General features: G+C 34.1%; 1 protein-coding gene across 4 annotated transcripts in view; it reads right to left on the reverse strand.

The window, feature by feature from the left end:
- Fndc3a (fibronectin type III domain containing 3A) overlaps positions 1 to 27,924 on the reverse strand; it is a 158,461-nt gene that overhangs the window by 71,125 nt on the left and 59,412 nt on the right. For all 4 annotated transcript variants that reach the window (XM_046454003.2, XM_046454000.2, XM_046454002.2 and 1 more), the window contains exon 3: positions 26,262 to 26,337. In XM_046454003.2, coding sequence (XP_046309959.1) covers positions 26,262 to 26,337 — 76 coding nt within the window. The remainder of the gene's footprint in view (positions 1 to 26,261; positions 26,338 to 27,924) is intronic.

A 27,924-nucleotide genomic window follows, 5' to 3' on the forward strand; every position in this document is an offset into this window, starting at 1 on the left:
AGCCTCTTGAGTTTCTGGGATTATAGGTGTGCGTGCACCACTGCGCCCAGCTTTAATCAATCTTCTAAAAATTAACATGAACAGACTTTATTTTCTGACCTTATATTCATTTTTAAATTATTAACAAAAGTTTGATACATACAAAGGAAAATAGTAAAAGTCATTAGACACATTAAAGTGACTACCTCATACCTACTATCCAAGCCAAAAAACAGTCCACAAGTGTTGGGTCCATTTACTCCTTTACCATCCAATCACTTTGTGCAGTCTCCACTATTCTGATTTTTTATTTTATTATTACCCTTCTTTTACAAATAGTTTTCTAGGCTAAGGGTATGGTTCAGTGGCAGAATGCTTACCTAGCATGCACGACACTTTGGGTTCAATCCCCAGGGGAAAAATTTTTCTAAAAAGAAATCACGTATACCTCTAAATGACGTTAATTTGCTCGCTTTTGAGTCTTAAAAATTAAGCATCGTAACTTACTTTTTTTTTTTCTTTCTTTTTTGGGTACTGGGGATTGAATTCAGAGGCACTCAACCACTGAGCCACATCCCCTATTTTGTATTTTATTTAGGTCTCACTTGAGTTGCTTTGCACCTCACCATTACTAAGGCTGGTTTTGAACTAGCGATCCTCCTGTCTTGGCCTCCCAAGCTGCTGGGATTACAGGTGTGCATCACTGTGCCCAGCAGTAACTTGCTTTTTTTTTTTTTTTTAAATTTTTTTTCAGTTGTAGTTGGACACAATAACTTTATTTTATTTATTTGTTTTTATGTGGTGCTGAGGATCGAACATGTAGGGTCCTGTAATTATAGTTTCCTCATTTTCATTTACTACTTCATATAAATAACTATAATTTCTTTATTCTGTCACTAACTTTGGGATTTTTTTCCAGTTAAAAAAATTTTATTTTTGTTATTGATGTTTGTTATCATTCACTTACTATTCATAAACAAACACATGTAGAATGTCTACAAAGTGCCAGATACTGTTTTGGATACTTTGGCTATATCATTAAATGAAAAAGGACAAAAATCCCTGCCCTTCTAGAGTTTATATTGGGGGGAAGAAAATAATTAATAACATAAGAAATAAATAAATAAATAATATCCAAGTAAACCATATAGATTCAAGAACATATATGTTGGGAATATGTTTGAAGGTGATAAGTGTTATGGAGTAGGGGAGAAAAAGACCAGGGTGCAGATGACTGAGTACCAAGATGAGCTAGTGGTGATGGGGGAGACTGAAAACTGCATCTTAAAATACAGGTATCAATTTAGATTTCACTGAGAAGGTGACTTTTGAGCAGATGAGAAAGAAAGGTGGGAGGCAATGAATCATGTGAATGTCTGAAGGAAGATTATTCTACACAGTGGGAGAAAACCAGTGCATAGGCTCCAAAGCATGTTCAAGACATAGCAAGGACACCAGTGTCATGAGAGCAGAATATGAGAGGAGGAGAAAAGGAGTGAGGTAACCCTGGGAAAGATGGAAGTGAATGAGAGTCCTTCAGGTCCTTGTAGGTTATCGTGAGGACTTTGGCTTTACTTTGAAATGGGTAGCCATGGCTGGATTTTAAGATATTATCTGAATTATAAAATTAAAAAAAAATTCACCTGACTCACATATTAGTGGTGGGAATATAGTACAATACTTGGGAAAACTGGCAGAGCTGAACAAATGCATACCCTATACTTCCACTAAGTATATGGGCAATGAAAATGCTTACATATATCACCAAAGGATAGGATTTAGAATGTTCATAGCAGTACTTTTGTAATAGCACCAAACTGAATGAAACAGACTGGGGAACAATCAGGTATTCAGATTTGGATGTGATACATTTGAAATGTCTAGCAGGCACCTAAAAAGATCTCATGTAGCAGGCTGTTGGCTTAATTGTCTGAGATGGAGATAATCCTTGGTTTAATCAAGGTGATGGAGATATAAATTCCAGTCTTTGGTGGTAGACAGGCTTTTAACCCATGAGACTTAATGACATCACTAAAGAAGTAAAAGAGAGGGAGAAAAGAATCTAATGCTTTAGACAGAACATTGATGCTATTTCTGTATGTCTCAACCCACATAGTTAAGGTACTCTGTATACCTAGGAGGAGAAATGCTGAGTCTTAGGGTGATGGGAATATTAATTTTCATAAGACAGTGCCAAATAATTTTACTGAGTATATCAATTTGTATTCCCATTAGTCAATCATGTATAAGAGGTTCTAATGATTCAGTGTCACTACTACTTGGTATTCAGATTTAAAAAATTTTTGCAACTTCACTTTGGTCTTATTTTATATCACCTAGTCCATGTCTATAATCCTTTTTTTTTTTTTGAGAGAGAGAGAGAGAGAGAGAGAGAGAGAGAGAGAGAGAGAGAGAGAGATTTAATATTTATTTTTTATTTTTCGGTAGATATAACATCTTTATTTTATTTTTACGTGGTGCTGAGGATCGAATCCAGCACCCCACACATGCCAGGCGAGTGCGCTACCGCTTGAGCCACATCCCCAGCCCAATATAATCCATTTTTTAAAAACATTTATTTTTTAGGTGTAGATGGACACAACACAATGCCTTTATTTTTATGCGGTGCTGAGGATCAAACCCGGGTCCCACCCATGCTAGGCGAGCGCTCTACCGCTGAGCCACAATCCCAGCCCAATATAATCCATTTTTGTACTCTTATTAAATGGATTGATAAGAGTTTTTGAGTTTTCTGGGTATTCATTCTTTAGGGTTAAACTGGCTGAAAATATGTTCTTCTAGTTTATGATTTGTTTTTATTTAATTATGATGTACAGAAATTCTTAATTGTAATAGAATCAGATATACTAATATTTTGATAGCATTGTGTCTGTGTCTAAAGAAATCTCTCTGTATTCCATAATAATAAGAGCAACTTTTTTAAAAGGAGATTACCTTATTTATTTGGTATTGGGGATTGAATCTAGGAATGCTTTGTCACCAAGCTATATTCCTAGTCTTTTCTATTTTTTTTGTAGTTATAGATGAACACAATACCTTTATTTTGTTCATTTATTTTTTTATGTGGTGATGAGGATTGAACGCAGTGCCTCCCTCACATGTTCTACCACTAAGCTACAACCCCAGGCCCCAGTCTTTTCTATTTTTGAGTCAGGGTCTTACGAAGTTGTTGAGACATCCTTGAACCTGTGATCCTCCTATCTCCGGCTCCTGAATCACTGGGATTACATGAGCGTGTTACCATGCTAGTCTTCCTTTATTATTATTTTTACATCTATCCTTTCACATGTAATTCTTTGAGAACTGACTTTTGGGTAAGTTCTGAGGAAAGGATCTAATTCCATTTTAAATAGAAATGGTTCACCAATTGTCTCAGCAATTATTTCATGATTCCCAACTCTTGGGATGAGCCTCTTACTTCTTGTGGGCAAAGCAATGCAATTAAAATTATCTTATGGAAGATCTTGTTTTATAAGAAGATGTTTTCCCAGAACATCCAGTCTACCAAATGAAACTGAAATTCTTCAAAATTACATGTCAACCCACTGCAGTCACACCCAGAACATTCTTAGATTATAGTGGCAACAGTGATTAAGATAAAATTCTTATTTGCCAAATCCAATTGTCATTGCTGACAACTCTCAAATTATTCCTCCTTAACACTTGAAATACTAGTCTTTCCTGGTTCCCCTTTTATCTTCTGATCAGATCCTTTTCAATTCCTTAAGGAATTATCTTCTGTTCTTCCTCTGCATTTTGGTTTTCCTGAGAGTTTTGCTTTTGGCTTGCTTCTTTTGTTACTCTACATGATCTCTTTAAGACGACCTTCTTTACTCTCCTGAAAATGTATAGTTCTATATCTCATTCAGACCTTTCTCATGAGCTCTAGGCCTGTAACAGTCAGTCCACATGAAACTCAAAATTATTCTTCCATCAATACTCACTCCACTACTTTTTTTTTTTTCTTAACGATAAGGTTAAATTTCTACCTCAACAGAGAAACTTGAGAGTTCCTAGACTTTTATTTCCCCATACCAACTGTTTGGAAGTCCTGATAGTCTCCCAAATATTTTTCAAATCCATGTTTTCTTATTCTATTGCTAGTGTCTTAGAGATACTCATGTCTTTCCAGAACTATTCTACCAGTCTCCTAATGCAACTCATTAACCCCAGTCCCTAGCAATCAATACATCTCACATTAGTGCTAAAATGATCTACAAAACAAATCTTGTTTTCTCCTTTGCTTAAAACCCACAACTGATTCTTTATTATTTATGAGACAAGTCTAAGCTACGACTATGGCCTGCTATGCTTGCCATGAAGCAGGTGGTGTCACTTAAAATAGTAAAATACCAGTCTATACTTGTCAATACTGAGTGAATCACACTTTTTTTCACTTGCATCAAAATATTTTCAAGTGAATTGGTATTATTGTGTTATTTTACCATTCATTTTTACAATAATTTGTAATATTTGTTATAGACTTAACAACAGAAGCAGCATAAGAAGTGGTGAGAAGCATGAACTTCTGAGCTAGTTCATTTAACTCTAATAATAGCTTATGGCTAGGAGACCTTACAAATTACTTGATCTTTTTGTAATTTAGTTTCCTCACCTATAAAATGGAATAAAAATATGTTACATATAATTACATATTATATATAATAGTTATATATATTCATAAGAATATAATGAAGATTAAATGACTTCATATTTGTGAAGTGCTACAGTACTTACTACACAACTGAGTGTATAAGCAATGTCACCCAAGAATAGTGTTAGTGCTCATCTTGACAAGACTACCTGAAAATCAATTGTTTAAGGAATGCTGGTTAACTTCAAACAACTGCTATGATATATCATGCTATTAAGAAAGGTCTCTGCAAAATACTTGAAACAATGTTATGATAATAAAAAGAAGGTACATTTTCTATATTTATTTTCTCTTTAATTTGTCATCAGTTGTGTTTTGTGCTTTTACTGCTTTTTGGTTTTGGTGCTACATGTATCTCTTCAGTTATCTTTCAGAACAAGTTTGGCTATTAAGTAATTCATTGCTTATGAATTACTAAAATTTGCTAAAATTGTCATATTCAGGCAAGAATGAAAAATGAAAACTATGCAACCATAGGTTCTCAATGCATCCTCTAAGATTTTTTTTCCTATAGGAAAATCGTTGGATGCAGATTATCTAAATAAGGTCTTTAGGAAACAAACATACAATAACATTTTCCTTAGTATTACTAAAAGGTCCTTGAAAGTAGGAACCTTGTCAGTAATACTGACAAGTATAATACCAGAGAGCTCTAATACTCAGTCTTACTGACAAGGTTCCTACTTTCAAGGACCTTTCAGTTATACTGAGTTTTAGAGCTCTCTGGTAACTGTGACAATATTAAGGGTACAGAGGTAAGTTTTGTTAGAATGGTACAGAAGGTAGGCATTAAAAACTCCTAGAACACATGAAGCACACTGGAAAGTCCTGCCATTTGGATAGAAGATCCAACACAATTCACCTCAAATATATGTCAGCTACATACAACTATAATAAAGTAAAATATACTCAAATATGTCTCACTAAATGTTGTGAAGAAAGAGTCTAAGTTTCTAGTAAGAAACATATGTATGGAAATGATATTGTATGGAAAATAGTCAATGGCCAAACTTGTTCTCAAAGATACTGAAGGCAACCTAAACCAAAAAGCAGTAAAAACACAAAACACAATGGATAACAAATTAAAGGGAAACTTAACATAGAAAAAATAATAAAAATAAGAAGTGAGGCTGATCTTATGCTATAATAGAGTTGGTCAATAAATGTACTTTGGTTTGTGTGAGATGAAATGCTCTGATTAAAATTAAATGCTATGACTGCACTGTCAAACTAGTCCTCTGCAGATCAAGTATGGCTTATACTGCACACAGCATGACCCTAATGAAAAAAAAAAAAAAAAAAAAAAACACTAAAGTGGTAAAAATTCAGTAAAACAACAATTAATGTCCAACACTTTAAGCAATGTGCATTCCAAAAGAACTGCAAAATAAACATCTAAGGCAGTCAAACTAGTTGACTTGCAGAAACAACTTTTAAAAAGTTGAAATGATTTCCCCAGTTCTTGCATGGATTGAGATAATAAATAGAAAATAGCTATGTCACTAGTGGGCCATGCTTGACATAATATCTGATGACCATGGAAAAGTGAATATTTGCTAGAATAAATATAGAATTATAAAAAAAGTTGAAATGACTTTTTCCCCCTGGCAATAAGTAAACAAGATCAGCTATTTATTATGGCTGCATTTTGATTGTAATACAAAGTCTCAGTCATCTGCATGTCAGAAAATTTAAGCAGCGGACTCATATAGCTCAGCAAAGAGTAATTTTGGATGATTAAAATATAAGAGGGCAGGGATGTGAAATGCATCTTTCTTTCTCCTCTACAAAATTTTATCTGTTCCCTCAAAGGACTGACTCTATTACATATCCCTGATTCTTGAGGCAGCATTAAGATATAGGTTCTGCATAAGTATCTAAATAACAAGTGTAAGCTCAGGCATCTTAGGCCAATAATGATGCATGTTCACAGAGTAAAAGTACCAGGGAGAGGGCACTGAATGCTACTAACCAAGAGTTCCAGGAGGATGTCTATTGCTGGGAGATGATTGACAATGATAAATGCAAATGACTTCAGGAAGATAAAGAGAGCAAAGGATAAGAACCCATAATTTTGTCTTTGAGCACAAACCAAATCTTGTTCCTTTTTCTTTTTGTCATGTTTTTCTTCTTTTGCCTTTCAGAGGCCTTAGTCATCTTCCCTCATAATTTCTTTCCCTATAATTTTCTCCTTTATATTATACAGTATTAATTTAATAAAAATTATACTTTATATGATCATACCAACAGAAAGCTAATGTGAGAATCATTCTAAAGCCACATATATTATAGGTGAACTGGGGGATGGGGGAGGCTAGGAGACTAGGTATTAACTGCAGAATGATCAATACAGATGGCTGTTTTCTTACATACTATGTTCTAAGCATTGATTTTGTGTACCAGTGAAATTTCAAAATGAAGTCTAGTGAATCACCAACCATTTTTTTTTTAAATTAGGACAAGTAAAGATATTAAAAGGAAAGAAGAAATTAAGGACAAACAGAAGGGAGTCTATCTTGTTTTTATCACATCACCTCACAATGAGAGAATATTTCATCTTCAAATATTGTAACTTCAGTAGGAAGTATTAAACTTCAGAATTTAAAAAAGACCTTTAAACTGAATAAATTTTATAATGTGAAAAAAATCACATTATCCTTATTTTTCCCATTTCTTAGACTGATGAGATTTCCCCAAATTTTGGAAAAAGATTTATATTTTTTCATCAAACTGCCTATATTGTTGTATCTTATGTTTGATATAAATTTGAACTACTGATACTTCAACTGACTCCTTTCCATAATATTTAAAAAATTTTTTTTTTTAGTTGTAGATGGACACAATACCTTTATTTTATTTATTTACGTATTTATTTATTTACTTTTAGGTAGTGCTGAGGATCGAACTCAGGGCCTTACAGGTGCTAAGTGAGCACTTTACCTCTGAGCCCCAACCCCAACCCATATGTTTTAAGATTATAATGTTTATATTAAGAAAATATTTTTGTTTCTGAGGTGCTTGCTGTCTGGTAAGCCTGGAATAAATTCTGCTAAGTGGAGGATGATATTACCATTACTATTTTTTCTTATGAAATGCACAAATATTTAGGTCTGAACATTTTTTTTTCCCATGGACAATAAAATACCTTGAATTATTTTTACGAATAAATCCCACTGAACTTTTTTTAAAAAAGTTTTTACTGGTGCATTATTATTATATTATTACACATATTAGTGGGACTAGTTGTTACATATACATACATGCACACAACATAATTTGGTCAATTTAATTCCCTATTGCTTACTTTAGTTGTAATTCTTTCAAGTGTTTCACTAAATTTAGATATGTTTTTTGGAGCTCATTATTGCTGAAAGAGTTTATCGTAAAATAATAAAAGTAATATAATCATAAATTTATGCAATAAATGAAAAAACATTCAGAATATTTTTATATAACTAAGACAGGAATATTTAGATTATTTTCTTAATGTAGTTCACATTCTTGTAACCTATGATTTCTACTGGTTCCTCCAGTTGATAGTCTACTGACACCAAGTGGCCAGCAGGGGCAGTGGCACCAAATACTTCTGCAACTACCATGAGACTCAAAGTGCTAAGGTTTCAAACTGTTCCCTCAAAACTTATGTGTTTGAAACCTAATCCTCTGCCGCAGTCTGGCTGGGCACAGATGCCGCAGTCTGGCTGGGCACACAATCACGAGCCACCACACAGCTTGTAGATTCAAACAGCAACTCTTTATTCCCGAACTCACACCAGCCGTCTACAATCACGTTCTGGGGAAATCCACGTTCTCTGCCCAAATCCACGTTCTCTGCCCAAATCCACCTCCACTGGGCTTCTATCTCCAAAATATACTGTCTAAATCCCGTGAGAACTCAAGGGGAACTCAGGCAGCAGGATACGCCCTACTCCCAGCAGGAATAATCTTAAACCTTAAACCTGGAACCTAAACCGGAACGCCCTAATCCTTGAGCAAGGTCACCTACATTCAATGTCACTGCAACATGGGGTACGCTGGCAAGGAAATTGTCATACCTACTTGGCTAATGGCTCCCAGCAATCCTCAAATTCATATGTTGACGGCACTCAGAGGTTGGGTCTTTGGGAGATAAATAGAAATAGATGAAGTCATAAGGGTAGGATCCCCATGATAGGACTAGTGGTTTTAAAAAAGAAAGAGAGCCCTGAGTGGTGCCATCCACCATGATATCTACTGAAAGAAGAGACCTTCACTGGATACAGACCCTCAATCGTGGACTTTAAACACTCCAGAATCAAGAAATAATATGTATATATTTTATATCACTCAAGTCTGAGGTACTGAGTAAAAAAAAAAATGGGATAAGACACTAAGTGTATTCATTTTACTACCACGTACTTTAATTGCCATATTTGACACTCTTATGGCAAGGATCAGGAAAAGAGAGAGATTTATCCTGGTTGTGTTTAAGATTTTACCACAGTTAAAGTGAACACTCAAATGATGGAAAAACTACTTACTAGATGAGAACAAGGCAGAAGTGGGACCTGCAAAATGGTGGTCGACCTAATTTATGACAGTTTATCTTAATGGAACTACTAATAATTCTGTTAAAAATGACAAATCTGAGGTTGTGGGTGGGGTTGTGGCTCAGTGGTAGAGCACTTGCCTAGCATGTGTGAGGCTCTGGGTTCGAGTCTTAGCACCACATATAAATGAATAAAATAAAGGTCCATTGACAACTTAAAAAAAATCATTCTTTAAAAAAAATGACAAATCTGAGACAAATGTTAAATAAACCAGATAACAAGATGAGAGGTATAAACTAGAACTGTTCTAGAAAAACTGGAATATTCATAGGGGATGCTTATTTATTAAGATTATATAACACACTTGGCAATATTTATTTACATGTGACAAGCCATTAGTACAGGCCTCCTCCCCAAGAATTAACAAGGCAGTAAGTTACAGAAGAGAGAGAAAAGATCAAAGTTATTATTTATGCTTACATGTTTAGAGACTTTTCCTTAGAAAAAAATTACTCTTTAAAAAATTACTGGCTAAAGTATAATTCAGAATTATAGATAATTTCACTTATATACAGGTAACTGAAAATGTCCATAATTTGTCTATGCATTTAGATGTACCAGATATCTAAATGTGTGAAAAACACATTATATAGAATAAATCTGAAGAATGTCTATCATATTATGGTCAGAGTCTACTTTTAGCACTAAATTGAACTGCATATAGAGAACTTGAAGTAGGAGTCGTGTTTACCAAGTACCTCTTTATACACATGAAGTTATTTTTAGTGTTCTTGTTAGAAATCCACAAAGGTTGTGATATTGATATGCGTGGATGCACAGCAAGTTGTGAATACTACTATTTTTAGTGCCAGTTTAATGTGAGCAAAGATGAATCATTCTTTGTTGTTCTAGTAGGAAATAGTACTTGAGATTTACTGCAGCACATTAGGTTAACCATGTTTCAATAACTAAACACCCACATGTTGACATCACATAGCAGCAATATGGATCAATGATGCAAATTCTATCAGGATCAAACATTAAGGCCACAGAAGTTAAAAAGAAAAAGTGCCCAAGTGACAGGGCAAACCAGTCACTAAACCAAAGGAGACTGCATTAAATCAATATGGCTAGAGTTAAAAAGGGATGTCTAGGTTCTTTTTTTTTTTTTTTTTTACATAATAACTAAGCTATTTTAATTATAGATTTTCCATATAACAAACTCTATATTTAAGACTCTTCATAGCTACTGTGGTTTAAGGTCTGAACCTTTAAAAACATGTCTTAAGGGTTGAGCAGACAAATGAATTACATGGAAAATGGTCTTTTAGCTAGACTTTTTTTTTTTACAATCCTGTGCAGAATATGTCACCATTTATTAAGCATTTTATATAACATATTGTATTTCACAATAACATTTAGATTTAGTGCAATACACCATGACCTCACAATTCACTGCAATCTAGGGGTCTCCTTTTCACAATTTCCTTCTTATTAGGGCCTTTATGATTTTAGTTTTATTAGTATTTTTGAACATCAAAATATTCACTCTTTAAATAGCTACAGCTAGATTAGAGTAGGTGGTTTATGAGTAATCACATATAAGGTTTTACAATATCTCAACATACCAACAGAATATTGGAAATCTTCTGTAACTGGAAGAGAAACTAATCCTGGAGGGTTGCCATAGATTGTCCATATCCTATGTAGGTTCTCCTGAAAAGAAACTATATTCCTTCCTTTTATCTTATATTCTCCTCAAAGACTCTCACTTCCTAGGACAACTGGAAAGCCAAAGGGAGATAAGGGCTGGATGTGTCTAGAAATCTTTTGTTCTACCATCTTTAATCTGACAGATTAATTTGAAAACATGCCAAGAACCCTTTGCCATACCTTAAGGCACTTGCTTTGGTGTTTTCTTTTAATCAGTGTTGTTTCTTATGACAAAAATTGTTAAAAAAAAAAAGTAAAAAGCAAAGGCTATCCCTTATCCTAAAGTTTTTCTTTTTCTTTTGAACAGCTAATTATCTGAAAGAAATATTTGCAAAACATAAGAACTGCTGAGACAGATGTCTTCATAGTTTTGAGGGATAAGTTTTAAATTTAGATTTTCCATAGCAGAAACCAAATGCTATTTCACAAAAACACTGAAAAACTTTCTATACTCTTTCATTGAACATCAACTTTCATCAGAAGTCTGGATTATAAGGGCTTAATATTCTCTTAACACAATTTATATATTTTGATGAGGTTGGTGCCCCCATATTTTGGCTTATTTACTCCAACCTCTTCAGGGTAAGTCCCTACCAGCTAAGATGGTCTTAAAACAGGAAAAAGTAGATTAAGAATTGAGTCAAATGTATGGTTTAAGACTAAGAAGAGGTGGGTATGGTGATGCACACACCTTGTAGACCTAGCAACTCAAGGAGGCTATGGCAAGAGGATTGCAAGTTCAAGACCAACCTCAACAACTTATCAAGGCCTTGTCTCAAAAACAACAACAACAACAAAAACAAAACAAAACAAAACAAAACAAAAAACCACCCCCCCCAAACCAAAACCAAACAAACATTAAAAAAAGGGATGTACCAGTGTACAAAAAAGACTGAGAAGAGCTGGGACAAAATACAAAATCCCACAAAGGCTAAGAGAGGATCCTCTTCTTTTCATTCTTTTCAAGTTTAAACATTACCAGACTAGGAAGCAGAACTTTGTTTAAGTGGGTCATCTATGATTATATTAAACACAGAAAGATAAGGGAACAGAGCTTCTTCCAGGCCTTTAGCTTGGGGCTATGAAATATTTTGAAGATATTTTGAGTAGAGGTCTGAGACTTTCCTTTTACAACCTGGTCCCCTAGTTACATAGTATCTCTCTCAAAGGCAACCATTCTTTGTCTCAAATCTTTTAGAGATATTTTATGAATCTTAAAGCAACTGTATATGTTTTTTAAAAAAACACAACCAGTGTTCTGTACCTTACTATATCTTAAACATCTTTCCCCACTGGTACATACAGAGATGCTTCAGTCTCTTAACAGCTGCACAGTATTCCTCTGTTAATATACCATAATTTATTTAGTGATTCCCCTACTAACAGTCACATTTTCAACCTTTTGATATTACAACACTACTGCAATGAATACCATTGTACAAATATCACATCACATTATTTGTAGGGGAAATTACTACAAATGGAACTGTTGTGTCTAAGAGGATTTATGGTTTTTATATTCCTGAATCTCTATATTGTTTTTGTACTAATATGTATTTTCATCTACACACCCTCACCGATAATTAACAATCTTTTTGATAACTGCCAATCTGAAAGGTGAAAGCTGTATCCCACTGTAGTTTAGTTTGCATTTTCTTCTTCTTTTATCTGTGGTGCTGTGAATTGAACACATGGCCTTGTGCATGCTAGGCAAGCAGTCTACTATGAAGCTACACCCTCAATCCCTGCATTTTCTTTTTGGTACGTGGGATACCAGGGGCACTTATCCACAGAATCACATCTCCAGCCCTTTTGATTTATTATTTTGAGATACTGAATCTCGATAAATTGCTTAGGGCCTCCCTAAGTTGCTGAAGCTAGCCTTGAACTGGTGATCCCACTGCCTCAGCCTCCCAATGCATTTTCTTTTGAGTGAGGTTGACTATCTGTGTAAGAGCCATTTATTTTTTCCTTTTTTTTTTGATTTGTCTGTTCCAAGCATTTGCCTATTTTTGCATTGGATTTGCAGGGTTTTTTTTTTTTTTTAATACACTTAAGAAGGTAACTCTCTGTGTTATGCTACAAATATTTCTATTTCTTTGTCTTTTACCTAAGTTGTTCTTTTCCTTCTCTCCCTAAAGTGATGTGATGTATATTTGTATGTTTATTTTTGGATACTAAGAAGGTAGGTAGGTTAGTTATGAAGATCAAACATTAGAAGCTGGGCTAGACATGGTGATGTACACTTATAATCCCAGCAACTTGGGAAGTTGAAGCAGAAACATCACAAGTTCAAGGCCAGCTTTAGCAATTTAGACCCTGCCTCAAAATAAAAAGTAAAAAGGGCTGGGAATGTAACTCAGTGGTAAAGTACCCCGAGTTCAATCTCTAGTACTGTGAAAAACAAAAACACCCCATCAAAACAAAACAAAACCCCACAAAAACACATTAGAAGTAGAAGCTGAAACTTGAGAGAATTTGCTCAATGATATGGTTTCTGAAAATATGTTCTATAAAATTAGTTTTTAATGGGCTGGGGCTGTAGCTCAGTGGCAGAGCGCTTGTCTAGCATGTGCGAGGCACTGAATTTGATCCTTAGCACCATATTCAAATAAAATAAAGGCATTCTATCCATCTACAACTGCAAAAAAAATTTTAAAAATTAGGTTTTTATAATATGCTTGTAGAAAAGGGTTCCAAACTCTTCTGAACATGCTGCCAGTGACAACCACTTCTTGAAAATTCACGATGAATGAATTTATTATTTTGAGATAGAGAGTTTAAGGTATTGGTAAGGACTATAGCAAATAAATCTTTTGTTTTTTCCTTAACACCCAAACTTATGGGCCTTTCCCCCTTCTCTAATGTCTATTAACTCTATTATACAGGTCTATTATATATTATATTATAACTCTATTATACAGGTCTAATATACAGGTCTATTATAGTACCTGTTGTACTGTTCTACCCATAGCAGGACTAGATAAATAAGTCCTGTGCGTTATCCCTATATGCAACCTTTTTTCCTATCCTTTAAATGTTAGAATTTTTTCTTGACCCCAACTCCAATCTTGTATCTTCATACTTCACACTTTTTTCTTGCAAAAGCACATTCATATCTCATGACTTCAAATTATGTATTTTCATTCCAAGTCTTTCTAATGAATAAGGCCCATAAATTAAAAGGTTTTTAAATCTAATACTTTCAGAAAGAAATTTATTATCTCTAACCTTTTTTTATCTAATGCTGATTCTTTTTTTTTCTCCTGTATTTTTTTTTTTTTTTTTGAGACAGGATCTCACTGAGTTTCCAAAGATGGCCTCAAATTTACAAAATTCCTGCCTCAGTCTCAAGTAGCTGGGATTACAGGTGTGCACCACCACACCCAGCTCTCCTGTATTCTCTAGCACAGTGAAAGTCACTGTCATTTATCTTTTTGCCAAAATAACTGTGGAATTTGGGAATTACCCTAGCTTCTTCTCACCTTCCACAGTGAGCCCCAGGTCTCATTCTTATTACTACTGTTGTGGTTATTTCTCTGCTTAAAATCCTTCTGTGATTTCCTGTTCCTTTCATGATAAAATCTGAAGCTTTCCACCCTCCCTCCCTTCTAAATGGGGATTGACTCAAGGGCACATTACCACTGAGCTACCTTCCTAGGTGTTTTTATTTTTATTTTTAAAAATTTGAGATATGGTCTTGCAAAATTGCAAACTGGCAATTAAAATCTAAAAAAGTTAACTAAAATAATTTTTTCTGGTGCTAGGAAATGGACACAGGGTCTCACATTTACTAAAGAAATGGACACAGGATCTCACACTCTGCTGAAGAGCTATACCTACAGCCTCAAACACAAAATCTTTAGCATAAACTATATGGTATTTGTAATACAGCCTATATTTTCTAACATTCAGTCATCCCCGAGCTACCCTATTCTCCATTCTAATGATAACTTTTCAGCCTCTTCTAATCTCTGTGTGCTCCATCTTTGAACATGCTATTATTCCTTCTCCTTCAAAGATAGTTCTTTATTTTTCCCACCTAGCTAACTACTTCTTCTTTAAATATCATCCTTTCCTGAAGCACTGAATGACTTCCCATTGCTGACTTAGGTATTCCTACTCTGACCTCCCATGTGTATCTAGGCACATCTAATTCCATCACAGCATTTTGTCAATGCCCCCGTTTTAACTTCAGATTACTTGCCTATTTCCCTATTAGGGTGTAAGGCAGAACTTAAGTCTTTCAAGTAACTGTTAAAGGTGTGTTAACCTTCAGGATAAGAAAAGAGATTTAGGGCAAGGAAGAGTACATGCATTTAGCAATACAGTTTCAAATGTTCTCAAGCGACAGGAGCCCAGGTACAAAAAGGAATTCCAACACACTGAGACTAAAAAATGTTAAAATATTGAAATAAAATGGCATTTCATTGTAATAATAAAGGATTTTCCAAAAAAATGTTTAAGGATTTTTATAATGAGACTTTCTGGGGATTTCAAAGACAGTAAACTAAACCATGAAGAATGAAAACTGTATTTGATTAAAATTTAACTCTCTAAAAGTGAATCAACATCTTTAAATAATATTATTGCACTGGTTTTAGGATTAGAGGGCTCTGTGTTAAAATTATGACTCTGAGAGAGCCATAGAGAAATGAATACATACTGCAAGGAAATCCTCTCCTGCCACCATTATTACATTATTTTGTGACTCTTATGGTTAATGGGGGCATTGATATACAATTGTAACCACAGTCAGGAGTACAAGTCACCCTCTGTACATAAGAGTAAAGGTTTTTCTGAGAAATGAAATTAAACCTAATGTCTGTTGCTATGATAAGCAACGAGGAAATGGAAACCATGAAGATAAAACCTAGATAAATTGGGAAATGATTTTTCCATCTCTATGTATGTAGGTAGGTACTAGAAATCACATCCAACATATTGCTATACAAAGAAAGGAACCAGGAAAGATATTTTGTTTCCTGGTACATTTCCTGCAGATAGTACAAAGCTAACTTCATGGTAGTTTCTTTATGACTTAATATAAATATTCTCTGAACATCTTAGCCTTATGCCAGCTATGCTTTCATAAACAAATTGTTATGTCTGGAACAGATTGCTTAATTAGTATTTACTGAGTCCCAAAATATGGTGCTCCTTACTATAAGGCTAAACTAAGGTAAATCTTTGTATTTGTGATTCATTAGTTCTCTTATCAGGAAATTCTTCTACTGAAGCTAACTTTGGAAAGTTCATTTTTATTTTTAATAATGAAGGTGATTTTTTTGAATATTCTTTCATAGGGTTAAGAAAATGTACTTAAAGCACAAAGTAGTTTTGTAGTAAATACTGGTTTATTTCCCCAGCATCCCTTCACAGAATGACTTGGTTAAATAGAAAAAATTCAAACAAATTATCTTTTATAAATACAGCCTGGCTTACACTGACCCTTTTCTGGGTCAACAAAATTCTTAATGTCTCCTCAGATTCCCTGCCTTGGGTTTCTTAACTGTTCTCATTGGTATCAGAATTTTTGCAATACTTCTATATTATAACATTAAATTTGGACATTACTTTTTTTTTTAACCCCCTTGATGTTCAGAAAATTGTTGCACTATTATCATGTACTTAAAAATTTGCTATGTCTCTTTTCCTAGGCTTCACTAGTTTAAAAATCCACTTATCTGCACTCAAAATGCTGTATTCAATCTGTACTCAAAATACCATTCTCCTGATTGGGTTCAAACAACTAAATGTTTCATGAAATAAAGTCAAATTGAACAACTTAAAATGGGTAAGACATTTATATGGCTTACACAATTCATATTCATCAAAATTATGAGATTATATAGAAAGCACAAATTTAAAAAAACTACAGTCCTCCCACAATGCTTCAAGTAGCAAACTGATTTCTATGTATCTATATTCATTAAAAGTAAGTTTTCCTTCTCTCATAATGAGTTAATTCTGTTGATATCCTTAATAACATATAATTAAATAAATGGTCCTGATTAAATAAAAACTTAAATTTAACAGAAAATTTTAACCTCTCCTCCTTTTTTGGTATCAGGGATTGAACCCAGGAGTGCTTCATCACTGAGCCACATCTCCAGTCCTTTTTTTTTAAAAAAAATTATTTATCGCAAAGGAGATGATAAATATGAAAGCGCTGACTAACTGTGGGGAGGAAGAATGGCTATGGTCATACTCACCATGATCCCAGAACACATAGAAAGTGAGCAAAATGGTACTTATTGTTTGAAACAAACTTTCCCTTCCCTTCAAAAACTGTAGGAATGGAGGGAAAGTCAGGATGAAGTACTTGAAAAGATAATATCTGAGAGCAGAAAAACACTGATGAACAGCAATGACAGTGAAGAGAAGAAAAATGAGAACAAAAGAGCTGTCAATTAACAACAGTGCTGGTTACTTCTTGAATGAGGGGCAGTAGAAAGAAGGGCCAATTAGACCCCCATTGGCAGAGCAGAAAGCCACCTGTAGCAACAATGATCTTAAAAACAATACCTGCTTAAAAACAGGTCTGAGCTACTTGGAACCAAAAGGGAAAGTAACAGGACTTGGAGGTGAGGGTTAATGTTATTCTAAACTAGAGGGTGAAGAGGCTCACCATTAACACACTCTGGGATTGTTAAATAGGTTCTTGGGTTCCCTAAGTAAGGTAAGTATGAGGAAACCAAGGCGATCTGGCTCTGCAAATTTGAATTCACCTTGATACTTTTTTCTAAACATAAGAGTCAAATCATAGAAAATAAGCAGAAGTTATTTCTGTTAAATAGACAACATTCAGGTGATTATTGATAGCTCACTATTCACATACTAAAATTAACATTTCCATATAACCAGAGAATCTTAACTGGTGCATATTGAAGACTCCGAGGCACTAAAATATCCCAAGTATAAAAAGACTATTTTTGGTATACAGAAGTTATTATCAAGGCAAATGAGCACCTAATAAAACTTTAAAATATTTTAGCAGTTCATTATAACCTATCAACAGAATACCTGCTAAGCAAGCAAATGGCATTATTTTAGTAAAGAGAATCAGATGAAAAGTGACAATTTCAGTTGTTAACAAAACAGGAGATAATATATCTGGAACACTTCAGTTAAATAAAGTTTTACATACCATGATAAAGATAGCATAATTGCTCCTACCCCTAAAAGAGTCACAAGTTTAGTGCAAGTTTCTCTCTCAAGTGTCCATCACTAACAGTATTATTAAATTAACTAGTTGGCATTCTGCTTATAGGTCTATTATGAGCAATAACCATTCACTAGCTCAATTACTTTATGAAATATGCCTGTGCACAAGTGTAATTGTTAAATTTAAGATTCTCACTCAAAGTACTCATTCCCATAATTAACTAAAGAGATCTCAGTTTAATTAGTAGATTATTCTAGAATCAAAGAATCTGAGAATGAAGGCTAGAATTCACCTAATCAAACTTAACTCCCTATGTAGAAATTGCCTTTGTACCATCCAATGAGTGCATGAATACATATAATTATATATGTACCTTTGTACCATCCAATGAGTGCATGAATACATATAATTATAAAACAAACGATGACTCCATTTATATACAGTCATATCGGTTATGGTTTTTCCCTGAGTCAAAATCTGCTTCCTTTAACTCTAATCTGTTGGTGTAAATTCTGCCCTCCAGAGGTACATGGAACAATGTCTTCCTAGTCACTGTTCTCTTTTCTAGATTAAACATCCTTCATTTGTTTCTAAAATCTTTTGTAAGAACGATTTCATGCTCTTATTCTCTGCTCGTTACCTTCCTTGGGACAACCCAAGTTAGCCAATACTTCTTTTAAACATGCTAACTGAAAACATCTAACCCACATACACCGCCATCTATTTTGAACTTACATTTCTATTTCTACAATCCAAGATTTATTTTGTTTTCTCTTGTGCAAGTTAGATTCAATAGGACAGCTCATATTTAACTCCAGTTCTGCTAAAATAAGCTCTATTTATAAATTTAAAGTCTCCTCTCTTACACTCTAACAGACACCGTCACTTGTTTCAGTGCATATTATCTGAAGTTCCTTCATGGGTTTAAGGAGTCAACTTGATACAGACTATCACTCTTATAGGTGCTGATAATCTTGTAGGCAATGGTGGAAAGTTATACATTTCCTGTTACAGAAGTGGTCTATGTGCTGGAAACAAGTATTACTGAGTTCTTAGTGAAGAAGTAGCAGGAGTATAATCATGGTATTAATGGTGACTTTCTAAATTGATCACTTCTTTGTGGATATCTCCTCTTACCTTTTTTTTAAACTCCACTTGGGTTCTAACTATCTACTCCACAACAACACCAGCATAGGGGTGGTCTGAACTTGCTGGAGCTTCTACAAACCTAGCTCAGGCTGATGATCATGTCCACACTGATGACCTCTTCACCCTTGCTTGAGCTCAGGACCATCCTATTGTGTCAATGGCTTTCTCATCCTATTCAAGTTCTTATGCCACACACTATGCTATGACTCTCTTGAAGATACCCTCCTCAGCCTTGGACTCCATACCAGGCTGCCTTATTCTGCTTGGGTCTGTATTCCTAAACTTGGTTCTTCTCCTATGTAATGTGCTTCTCATCCAATTTGGGTACTGAAATCCCACTCTGAGGAACTGCATCTTGCCTCCCTCATTCCACTGGCATACTCCCTATCTCTACCCCAATGGCTTCAGGACTGAACTGTTAGGGAAGAAAGAGAATCTTAATAAACTTCTTTTGTGTTAAAAGGCAAGAGTCAGCTTCATTAAAATCAAAATGTAGAACTTTATTCCTATTAAATTTCATCCTACTAATTTTGACTTATTTCAAGAAGTTTTGATTATTTTTTGAGCTTGACAATGTTTTAAGTTATCCTTTGTAACCTTCTGACTTAAAATTTTCATTAACATGTCTTTTATTTTTGTCAAAGCAATTGATTAAAAATAGCAGAAAATCCCTAGAAAACAAAGCCCTGGATAACACAACATGAGACAAACTGTTTTCTGGCAGTGGGCTGGTAAACAAATTTAATTTTGCCTTTACATAAAGATATGTAAGGCAAATAAGTTTGTGGAGTTTAAGAGTACTTATTCATTTTTGTCTCTTAACTGAATACTGAATGAATAAATAAAGAATATAAGGTTCTAATTTCGCTAAAATGCAAATGTGGCACCTATGTTGTAAAAAAAAAATAATGTAGATCTTGTGAATTCATGACCAACATAATTAGTGGCTATTTATTTAACATAAATCTTTGGTTGTATGGTTCCACAGACATAAACAACATGTCCAAAGAAGTAGAAATGCTATAACAATGCAAAAATACTAAATATTTAATTAACACATTCTTATTCCTTAGCCCCATTTATTAATTTTTGAGATGTCATGGAAAAGAGGAAAATAAAACCATATCTGCCTCTAACTACGGAGAATACTACCTAAAATTTGTCTACATAGACTCCATTTGCTTGACACAGAAATGCTCAAGAAATGTTGTTTTCTTCTCTTCTTTAACTTAAACATTTATTGAGCATTCTCTATATGCTGGGTGCTATGAAAGGCTTATGACAGACATACACAGTTGTAGAACTTGAATCCTGATTTCAATTATTTCTATATGTATACCTAAGACTAAAAGGAGAGAAACTGAAGCAAGAGCTTCAAAGAACAGATGATATCTACATATAGGTACCAGTTTATCACCTGGAGAACCAGCTGTATGACATAGATCTTAATATGTATGACATATTCTCTATGCAATATATAGAGAATATAAGTTATAACCTCTATAACTTTTCTAGTAATCCAATTTAGAAACGTTGCCAATTTCCTCTTCTGCTTACCTGTGCACCAACCCCGCCCCCAAACAAAACAAAACAAAGCAAACAAACAAAAACCAACAAAAAGCCAAAAACAAACCTAAGGGTAGTCTTTAATATGTTACAAAGATCTGTTAATTCTAAACCAGAAATTTAAGTCATTTAATAAATGTTTACTTTCTTATGTACAAGTAACTAAGCAAAAATGACTTAATTTTCACAGTACATATATCATCATACATAATGTGTTGACATTCTTATCAAAGCATTTCATTACAAAAAAGAAAAAAAAACCCACCAAGTTTTAGACTGATTTCAAAATATAAGAAATATTTTAGAATAGAAAAAAAAACTGAGACAGATTCATGGTAATATTCTCATTTAAAAAGTAATGATGTATTTGTGCTGAAACTAATGAGTTGCAGCTAAAAACAGTAAAAATGAGATACTGGGGCTGGGGATGTAGCACAGTGGCAGAGTACTTGCCTAGGTGTGAACCCAGGTTGTGAGGCCTCAGTTGATCCTTTAGCACTGTTTAAAAAAAGGTTAATAAAAAGAAAGTATGGGTCCAAATCAGGCAGTACAAATAAACCTAACCATAGAATATAAAGAAAAACTGGAAAGTGGTCAGTGGGACTGCACTTTTATATATCTCAGAGTGGAACAAGGAGGTAAAGAGCTAAAGGATTACAGAAATCATCATTGAGAACTCAGAAAAAATGGTATGAGACAATAAAAATCATCAAATCAAATAAGTATATATTTTTACTTTTTTCATTTTGTTTCTTTTTTGGGAAGTGAAGGGAATAGAAAGAAGCTTAGCCATGCATTTAAAAGAATATTTGTTATATTTTATTGAACATCTCTAGATGTTTATAGTAGGAAGATTTATGGGCCAAGAGACATCAAATATTAATAGAACAAAAGGCATCACTAATCTTTTCAAATCATTAATTAGATGTTTATTTCCCTGTGTATTTTCCTTTCCTGGCTCTTCTACATCCTCCCAATGAAGTTAAATTTCCTAGTATGCTGCTCAAGCCACTTCAAGTTCTTTCTACATTTTTGAGATTCATTTCTAGCCACACCCCCTTTTCATATAACTTTTTAGCAATTCCAATCTCTGTGGTTATTCAAATAATTCAAGTCATTTTTTCCCTCTGGCTGCTTTTGAACACTTTTCCCTCTCTCTATCTAAAATGTCTTAATATGCTTTGTCCATCTGGTTAGCTGTTATTTTCCTTAAAAATAGCTTATGTTTCACTTCTTTCAGGAATTTTTTTTCCCATTACATACTACTCTGTATTACAGTCTCATTTTGTGTTCTCATAATACCCTAGGCACATCTCTAATAGCTCTCTTTTTCTGTATATCATTGCTAATTTCCCCTTTTCCCGTGTTCTTGAATGGCAGGAACTGTCTTAGTTCCCTGAATTACCAGCAACTGGCACAGTACACCTCAGTAGACTGTAAAGTCTCAGAAAAAACATCACTAGCAATTTGTCTCTCTAGGAAGTATGCTACAGTAGAAAAGGTATGACTACATTAAGCACTACTCATAACTAGATGTAACTCACAAATTCTGAACCTATAATAAAGGAAGGCGATTATGTAGATCTCTAAAGCTCTTTGTAACCTTGTTTTTATAATTTTTTTCTCTTTCCATATTTTTTATTTATTTACTTTAACTAGGTATATATGACAGCAGAATGCATTTTGATTCATTGTACACAATTGCAGCACAACTTTACATTTCTATAGTTGTATATGATATAGCATCGCACCATATGTGAAGTCGTACGTGTACCTAGGGTAATAATGTCCCTCTTATTCCACCATCTTTCCTACCCCCAAGCCTTCTCCCCACCTTTCCCCTCCCCTCCGCCCCATCAAAGTTCTTCATTTTCCCCACGTTATCCCACTATAGATCAGCACCCACTTATCAGAGAAAACATTCAGCCTTTGGTTTTTTGGGGTTGGCTAACTTCACTTAGCATGATTATTCTCCAACTCCACCCATTTATCTGCAAATGGCATAATTTTATTCTCTTTTAATGTGGAGTAATATTCCTTTGTGTATATATACCACAGTTTCTTTATCCATTCATCTATTGAAGGGTATCTAGGTTGCTTCCACAGTTTAGCTATTGTGAATTGAGCTGCTATAAACATTGATGTGGCTGTGTTACTACAGTCTGCTGATGAATGGATGGAATGGAACTACCATTTGACCCAGCTATCCCACTCCTTGTTCTATACCCAAAGGATTTAAAATCAGCATACTATAGTAACACAGCCACATCAATTGTTTTTATAAATTCTTGAAAGATAACAAAATTATTTTAAAAAGAATGAGCTTTAATTCAAATGTTTATTAATTTATACTGGATTTATCTTAATTATTTAGGTTTTACTATAGAGATTTTTCTATGATGAGTATAGTGGCTACCAGAGAACAGCTTTTCTAACTTGATGGTCTTGGACCTCTTTTTCTTTAAAAATTTTTAAAATTAATTTACTTTAATTAATATATTTTTATTGGTGCATTATAATCATAAATAGGATTCATTGTGCTATATCCATACATGCACATAAGATAATTAGATCAATCTCATTTTCCAATACCTTCCCTTTCCCTGATCCACTTACTCTACACTACTGATCTTTTATTATTATTTTAGAGTGCTATAATTACATGTGCGTGTGTGTGTATACACACACACGCACATGTAAATATACATACACACATTGGACTCATTGTGGTATATTTATATATGGTATATTTATATATGGATAGAGCATAATTTGGTACATTTCATTTCCCAGTTCTTGCCCTCCCCTTCCTCTCCTTTCTTCCTCCCCCACTCTTCTCTATTGGTCTAAGGATCTCTTTTTCTTCTCTGCTTCACTGGCATAAGATTTCCCTTCCTTGAGACTTTCTCTTTGTTACCTGTTCCTTCCCTTCTATTCCTACTCTTGTTTTTAAAAAGTATACCAGTTTGGATGATGGTAAAGTATATGGTCACCCTACCTCTAATGAATTCTTTTTAAATTAAATAAACTATTAGGTTCGAAGGGATAAAAAGAAATACGAGATGAACTAAGCCAGGAAGGGGCTTGCTACATGACAGTGACTAGTGATGACAAAAGGGAGGTGATGAATTCTTGTAGTCAATACTCTTCTCTCTGTATGCTTCCCTTGCTTGGAGTGAGAGCACACTGGTCTTTACAAGGACTTCAACCCCAGTCCTTCATTCACTACTATTCCTTCCACCCATAACCCATCTTGTAATTTCTCTCTTGGTCTAAGGATCTCTTTCTTCTCCGCTTCACTGGCATGAGATTTCCCTTCCTTGAGACTTTCTCTTTCTCCTTGTTACCTGTTGCTTCCCTTCTATTCCTACTCTCACTTTTAAAATGGGCTTATTTTCATTTAGGTAATGAACATATAAACAGAGGGGAAAGCCTTTTTGCTTTATGTCTAGTTCCCTTTTTCCTTTCCTGTGTTTTAAAAAATTCTATTCACTAATCTTCAGTTTCCATCCTTAAAATCTATCATATAGAGTAAGGAACTTCTATGTTCCAGTGAAGCAGAGAAATGTGTCCCTGTATAAAAGTGTTTTAATGTGATGGTCAGTTCCTAACATTAGGATACTATTAGTACTGCCTGCACATTATAAATTAGGTTTGTGCCACCATACTCAGCTTGCCAATGTGCTTGAAAAGATCAATGCTATATTTATTAAAATGTTTCCAATATAAACTATATTTATTGAAAACAATTTGAAAAAGATATAAAAATAAATCTATTAGAAACTTACATTCTATGAAACACATAGTTAAAGATGGACTTACTTTCATGTAGGTAATGAAGTGTATGCTATTTATAGATTTGATAAAATGGGGGAGAGGGAATACCATAAGTCTTGGTTCATACTAGTCATGAAGTACTTACAAAAGTTCTTTCATTTTCAGAAGTATTCTAGTTTGGATGATAGTAAAGTATATGTTCACCCTACCTCTAATGAACTCTTTTTAAATTAAATAAACTATTAGGTTCAAAGGAATAAAAAGAAATATGAGATGTTATTTGCTCTCAGGGCTTAGACCATAGTTGGAGAAACTGAATAAAATTTTTATATCAAAACTTAAATAGTTAAAAGAAAAAAAACCTAGAAGAACTACTATAAAATAGCACAGTTATTTGATAAATTAATGGCACAGTCATTGGTATTACAGGATTTCAGAGGAGATGGAGGTCATTTTCTATTAGCACCACCACCACCATTTATTGAGTACCTTATTTGTGCCATGTCTGAGTACACTGTATGTGTATTAATTAACCCTCACAATTATCCTATTAGATATACTGTTCTTGATTGGGATGGCAATTTTATTGAGAAGAAAAATATTTATAGAGGTTAAGTAACATGAGCAAGATCATATAGCTAGTATGAGGCAGAGTTGAGATTTAAATTCAGGTTCCACAGCCAGTGACTTTTATTTTATTTTTCATTTAGAACAACAGAAATTTATTGTCTCACAGATTTGGAGCCTAGAAATGAAATAATAGGGTGTTGGGAAGGTTAGTTTTTTTTCTGATGGATATAAGGTAGATTCTGTTCCAAGCCTCTCTCCTACCTTATGATGGTTTCCTGGTGATCTTTGCCATTTCTTGGCTTGTAGATCTCTGCCTTTATCTTCACAGGGCACTGTTCCTACATGTATGTCTAATGTCCCCCTTTTCATAAGGATACTTTTGGATTGAGGGCCCATCTTAGCCACTAAATTTTTTATTGCTTTCATCTTTACATATGAAAGTGATTTGCATCAACTGGGGACAATTTTTCTACCCAAGGGTATTTGTTGATGTCTGGAGACATTTCTGTTTGTCTAAATGGGGGTAAGGAGAAGTGGCTCATGAAAAGTGGTGAGGAATTCTGCTAAACATTCTACAATTCACAGGATAGCCCTTCACAGCAAAGAATTACCCAGCCTCAAAATGCTAAGAGGATGCTCACTAAAGGAAGATTACAAAAATCTTCTTAAAGGTAAGAATTAAGTTCAGTCTTAAAGCAGTAGGATTTGTACAGGCTGGAATAGTGGTTACAGAGGATGAATTCTAGATTAAAAAAAAATATTACTGACAGCACAAGACAGGTTTGAAAGACAGTAATTAAGATGACTTAGAAAAGATTAAAGGGAAGCAATGTTGGAATTGAAGTGGGAACAAGACTAGAAAACTGCAGTTATCTTTTTGAAAGACTAAGGAATCTGGACTACAGTCATTAAAGATTTCTAAGTAGGGAGGTAATATGAACAATAAAATACAGAAAGATTAATCAAGAAACCATGGCAAAGAGTTTAGTTAGGATATTATGGCAATAGTTACATAAAACAGTATTGTGCTTTCATATGGCAGTAATGAGAAATAAAGGAAGAAACCATAAGCATATATACTATTTTGTATCACCAATTTTTTGGGTCACAAATGGTAATAAATTGCCATTCTTACCTGTAATGCACTGAAACTGTCCATCTTCTCTTCTTATTGTAAATGCTTCCCCAGGATTTACTTGTACCAGAATAACCTTAAAAAGGGGGGAAAGTATTAATCAAAATAGTAAGAGCAAAGCAGTACATAAAAATACTAAATGCTGCAGATGTAAGCTATTTAACCTTAGGACACTGGGAAGGAAAATGGAAATTACACGTTTACAATGCTGGTTTGTTAAAAAAACTATTATTTCACTTTTTCTAGAAGCCAGACATAGGCCAGAAATAAAGGAAACAGAAAAAGAAAATAGAGACAAATTTTTATTAGAAGGTCAAGAAACATTACTTAGAAACAAAGATGGAGTCAAATCCCAAATGTTTGATTATTTATGGGAATTCATCATTAGCTAAGTATTGTACTTTTCTGAAGTATAAATTGATTTGGTAGAGCATGAGTTGAGCGCACTTGAATTGTACATATTAAGGTATGGCTGCGAATGTGTTGAATTAATCCCACCATTTTAAGTAGTTTTTTTCCGTATCAGGAAGATAAAATACAGTCTAATTTTATGACATTTAAAAACTGAGAAAAACAGAAAACTGGGAAAAAAGAAGTCTAAAGTTTTTCTATCCCAAGACAATATTCTAAAAAAAATTTTTTAAGTCTTATGCTGCACAGAATTGTGCAGCACTAAATTCTAGATTTAATTCTGTATCTTTTTTGAGTTTGTTATTATAAAAAAGACTTCCATGGGGACTGGAGTTGTGGCTCAGTGGCAGAGCACTTGCCTTGCATGTGTGAGGCACTGGGTTTGATCCTCAGCACCACATAAAAATAAACAAAATAAAGATATTGTGTCCATGTATAACTAAAAATATTTTAAAAAAAGACTTCCATGTTATATTATGCAACGTATATAATTAAATGACTAAACCATAAACTACTTAACCACTCTTTTATTTTTTTTACATTTATTTTTAGTTGTAGTTGGACACAGTATCTTTATTTTATTTATTTATTTTTATGTGGTGCTGAGGATCGAACCCAGGGCCTTGCACATGCTAGGCAGGTGCTCTACCGCTGAGCCACAACCCCAGCCCCTTAACCACTCTTTTAATGTAAGGAATTTTTGTAGTTTTAATTTTTTTCATTATTATAAACAATGCCAAAGTGAGCATTTTGTTATGCAGTTTTCTGCTATGATTAGTATTGCTTCCTTATGATTCCCAGAAGAGGAATTCTGGTGCCTGCTGCTAAACTGCCCTTTAAAAGGGTTTTACTACTTTATAGTACCTCTCATAGACTATAAGAACACCCTTTTCTGCTTTCTGTGTAATCCTGAAAATTATAGTTCTATAATCTCTCCTGGTTTGACAAATAACAATAAAATGTTACTATTGTTTTAATTAGGCTTCACCCCATCCCCCACCAGACCCACAGTGATGGAAACTGAACCCAGGGCCTCACACATGCTAAGCAAGCATTCTACGATTGAGCAATGTATCCAGTCAAATTTGTACTTCTTTATTATTGCTATGTTTTATCCTCTTTTGTAAACTGCCTGTTTATGTCATTATCATTTATTTTCTGGGCCTTTAGGAGTTCTCAGTGACTTGTCTGAATTTTTTGCATATTAAGAGTAAGAATACTACACTGTGTTATGCTACAAATATTTTCTCCT

Source organism: Marmota monax, unplaced genomic scaffold (assembly GCF_021218885.2).
Source record: "Marmota monax isolate L192 unplaced genomic scaffold, Marmota_monax_Labrador192_F-V1.1 WCK01_AAM20220418_F8-fsc00011, whole genome shotgun sequence".
NCBI classification, from domain to species: domain Eukaryota; kingdom Metazoa; phylum Chordata; class Mammalia; order Rodentia; family Sciuridae; genus Marmota; species Marmota monax.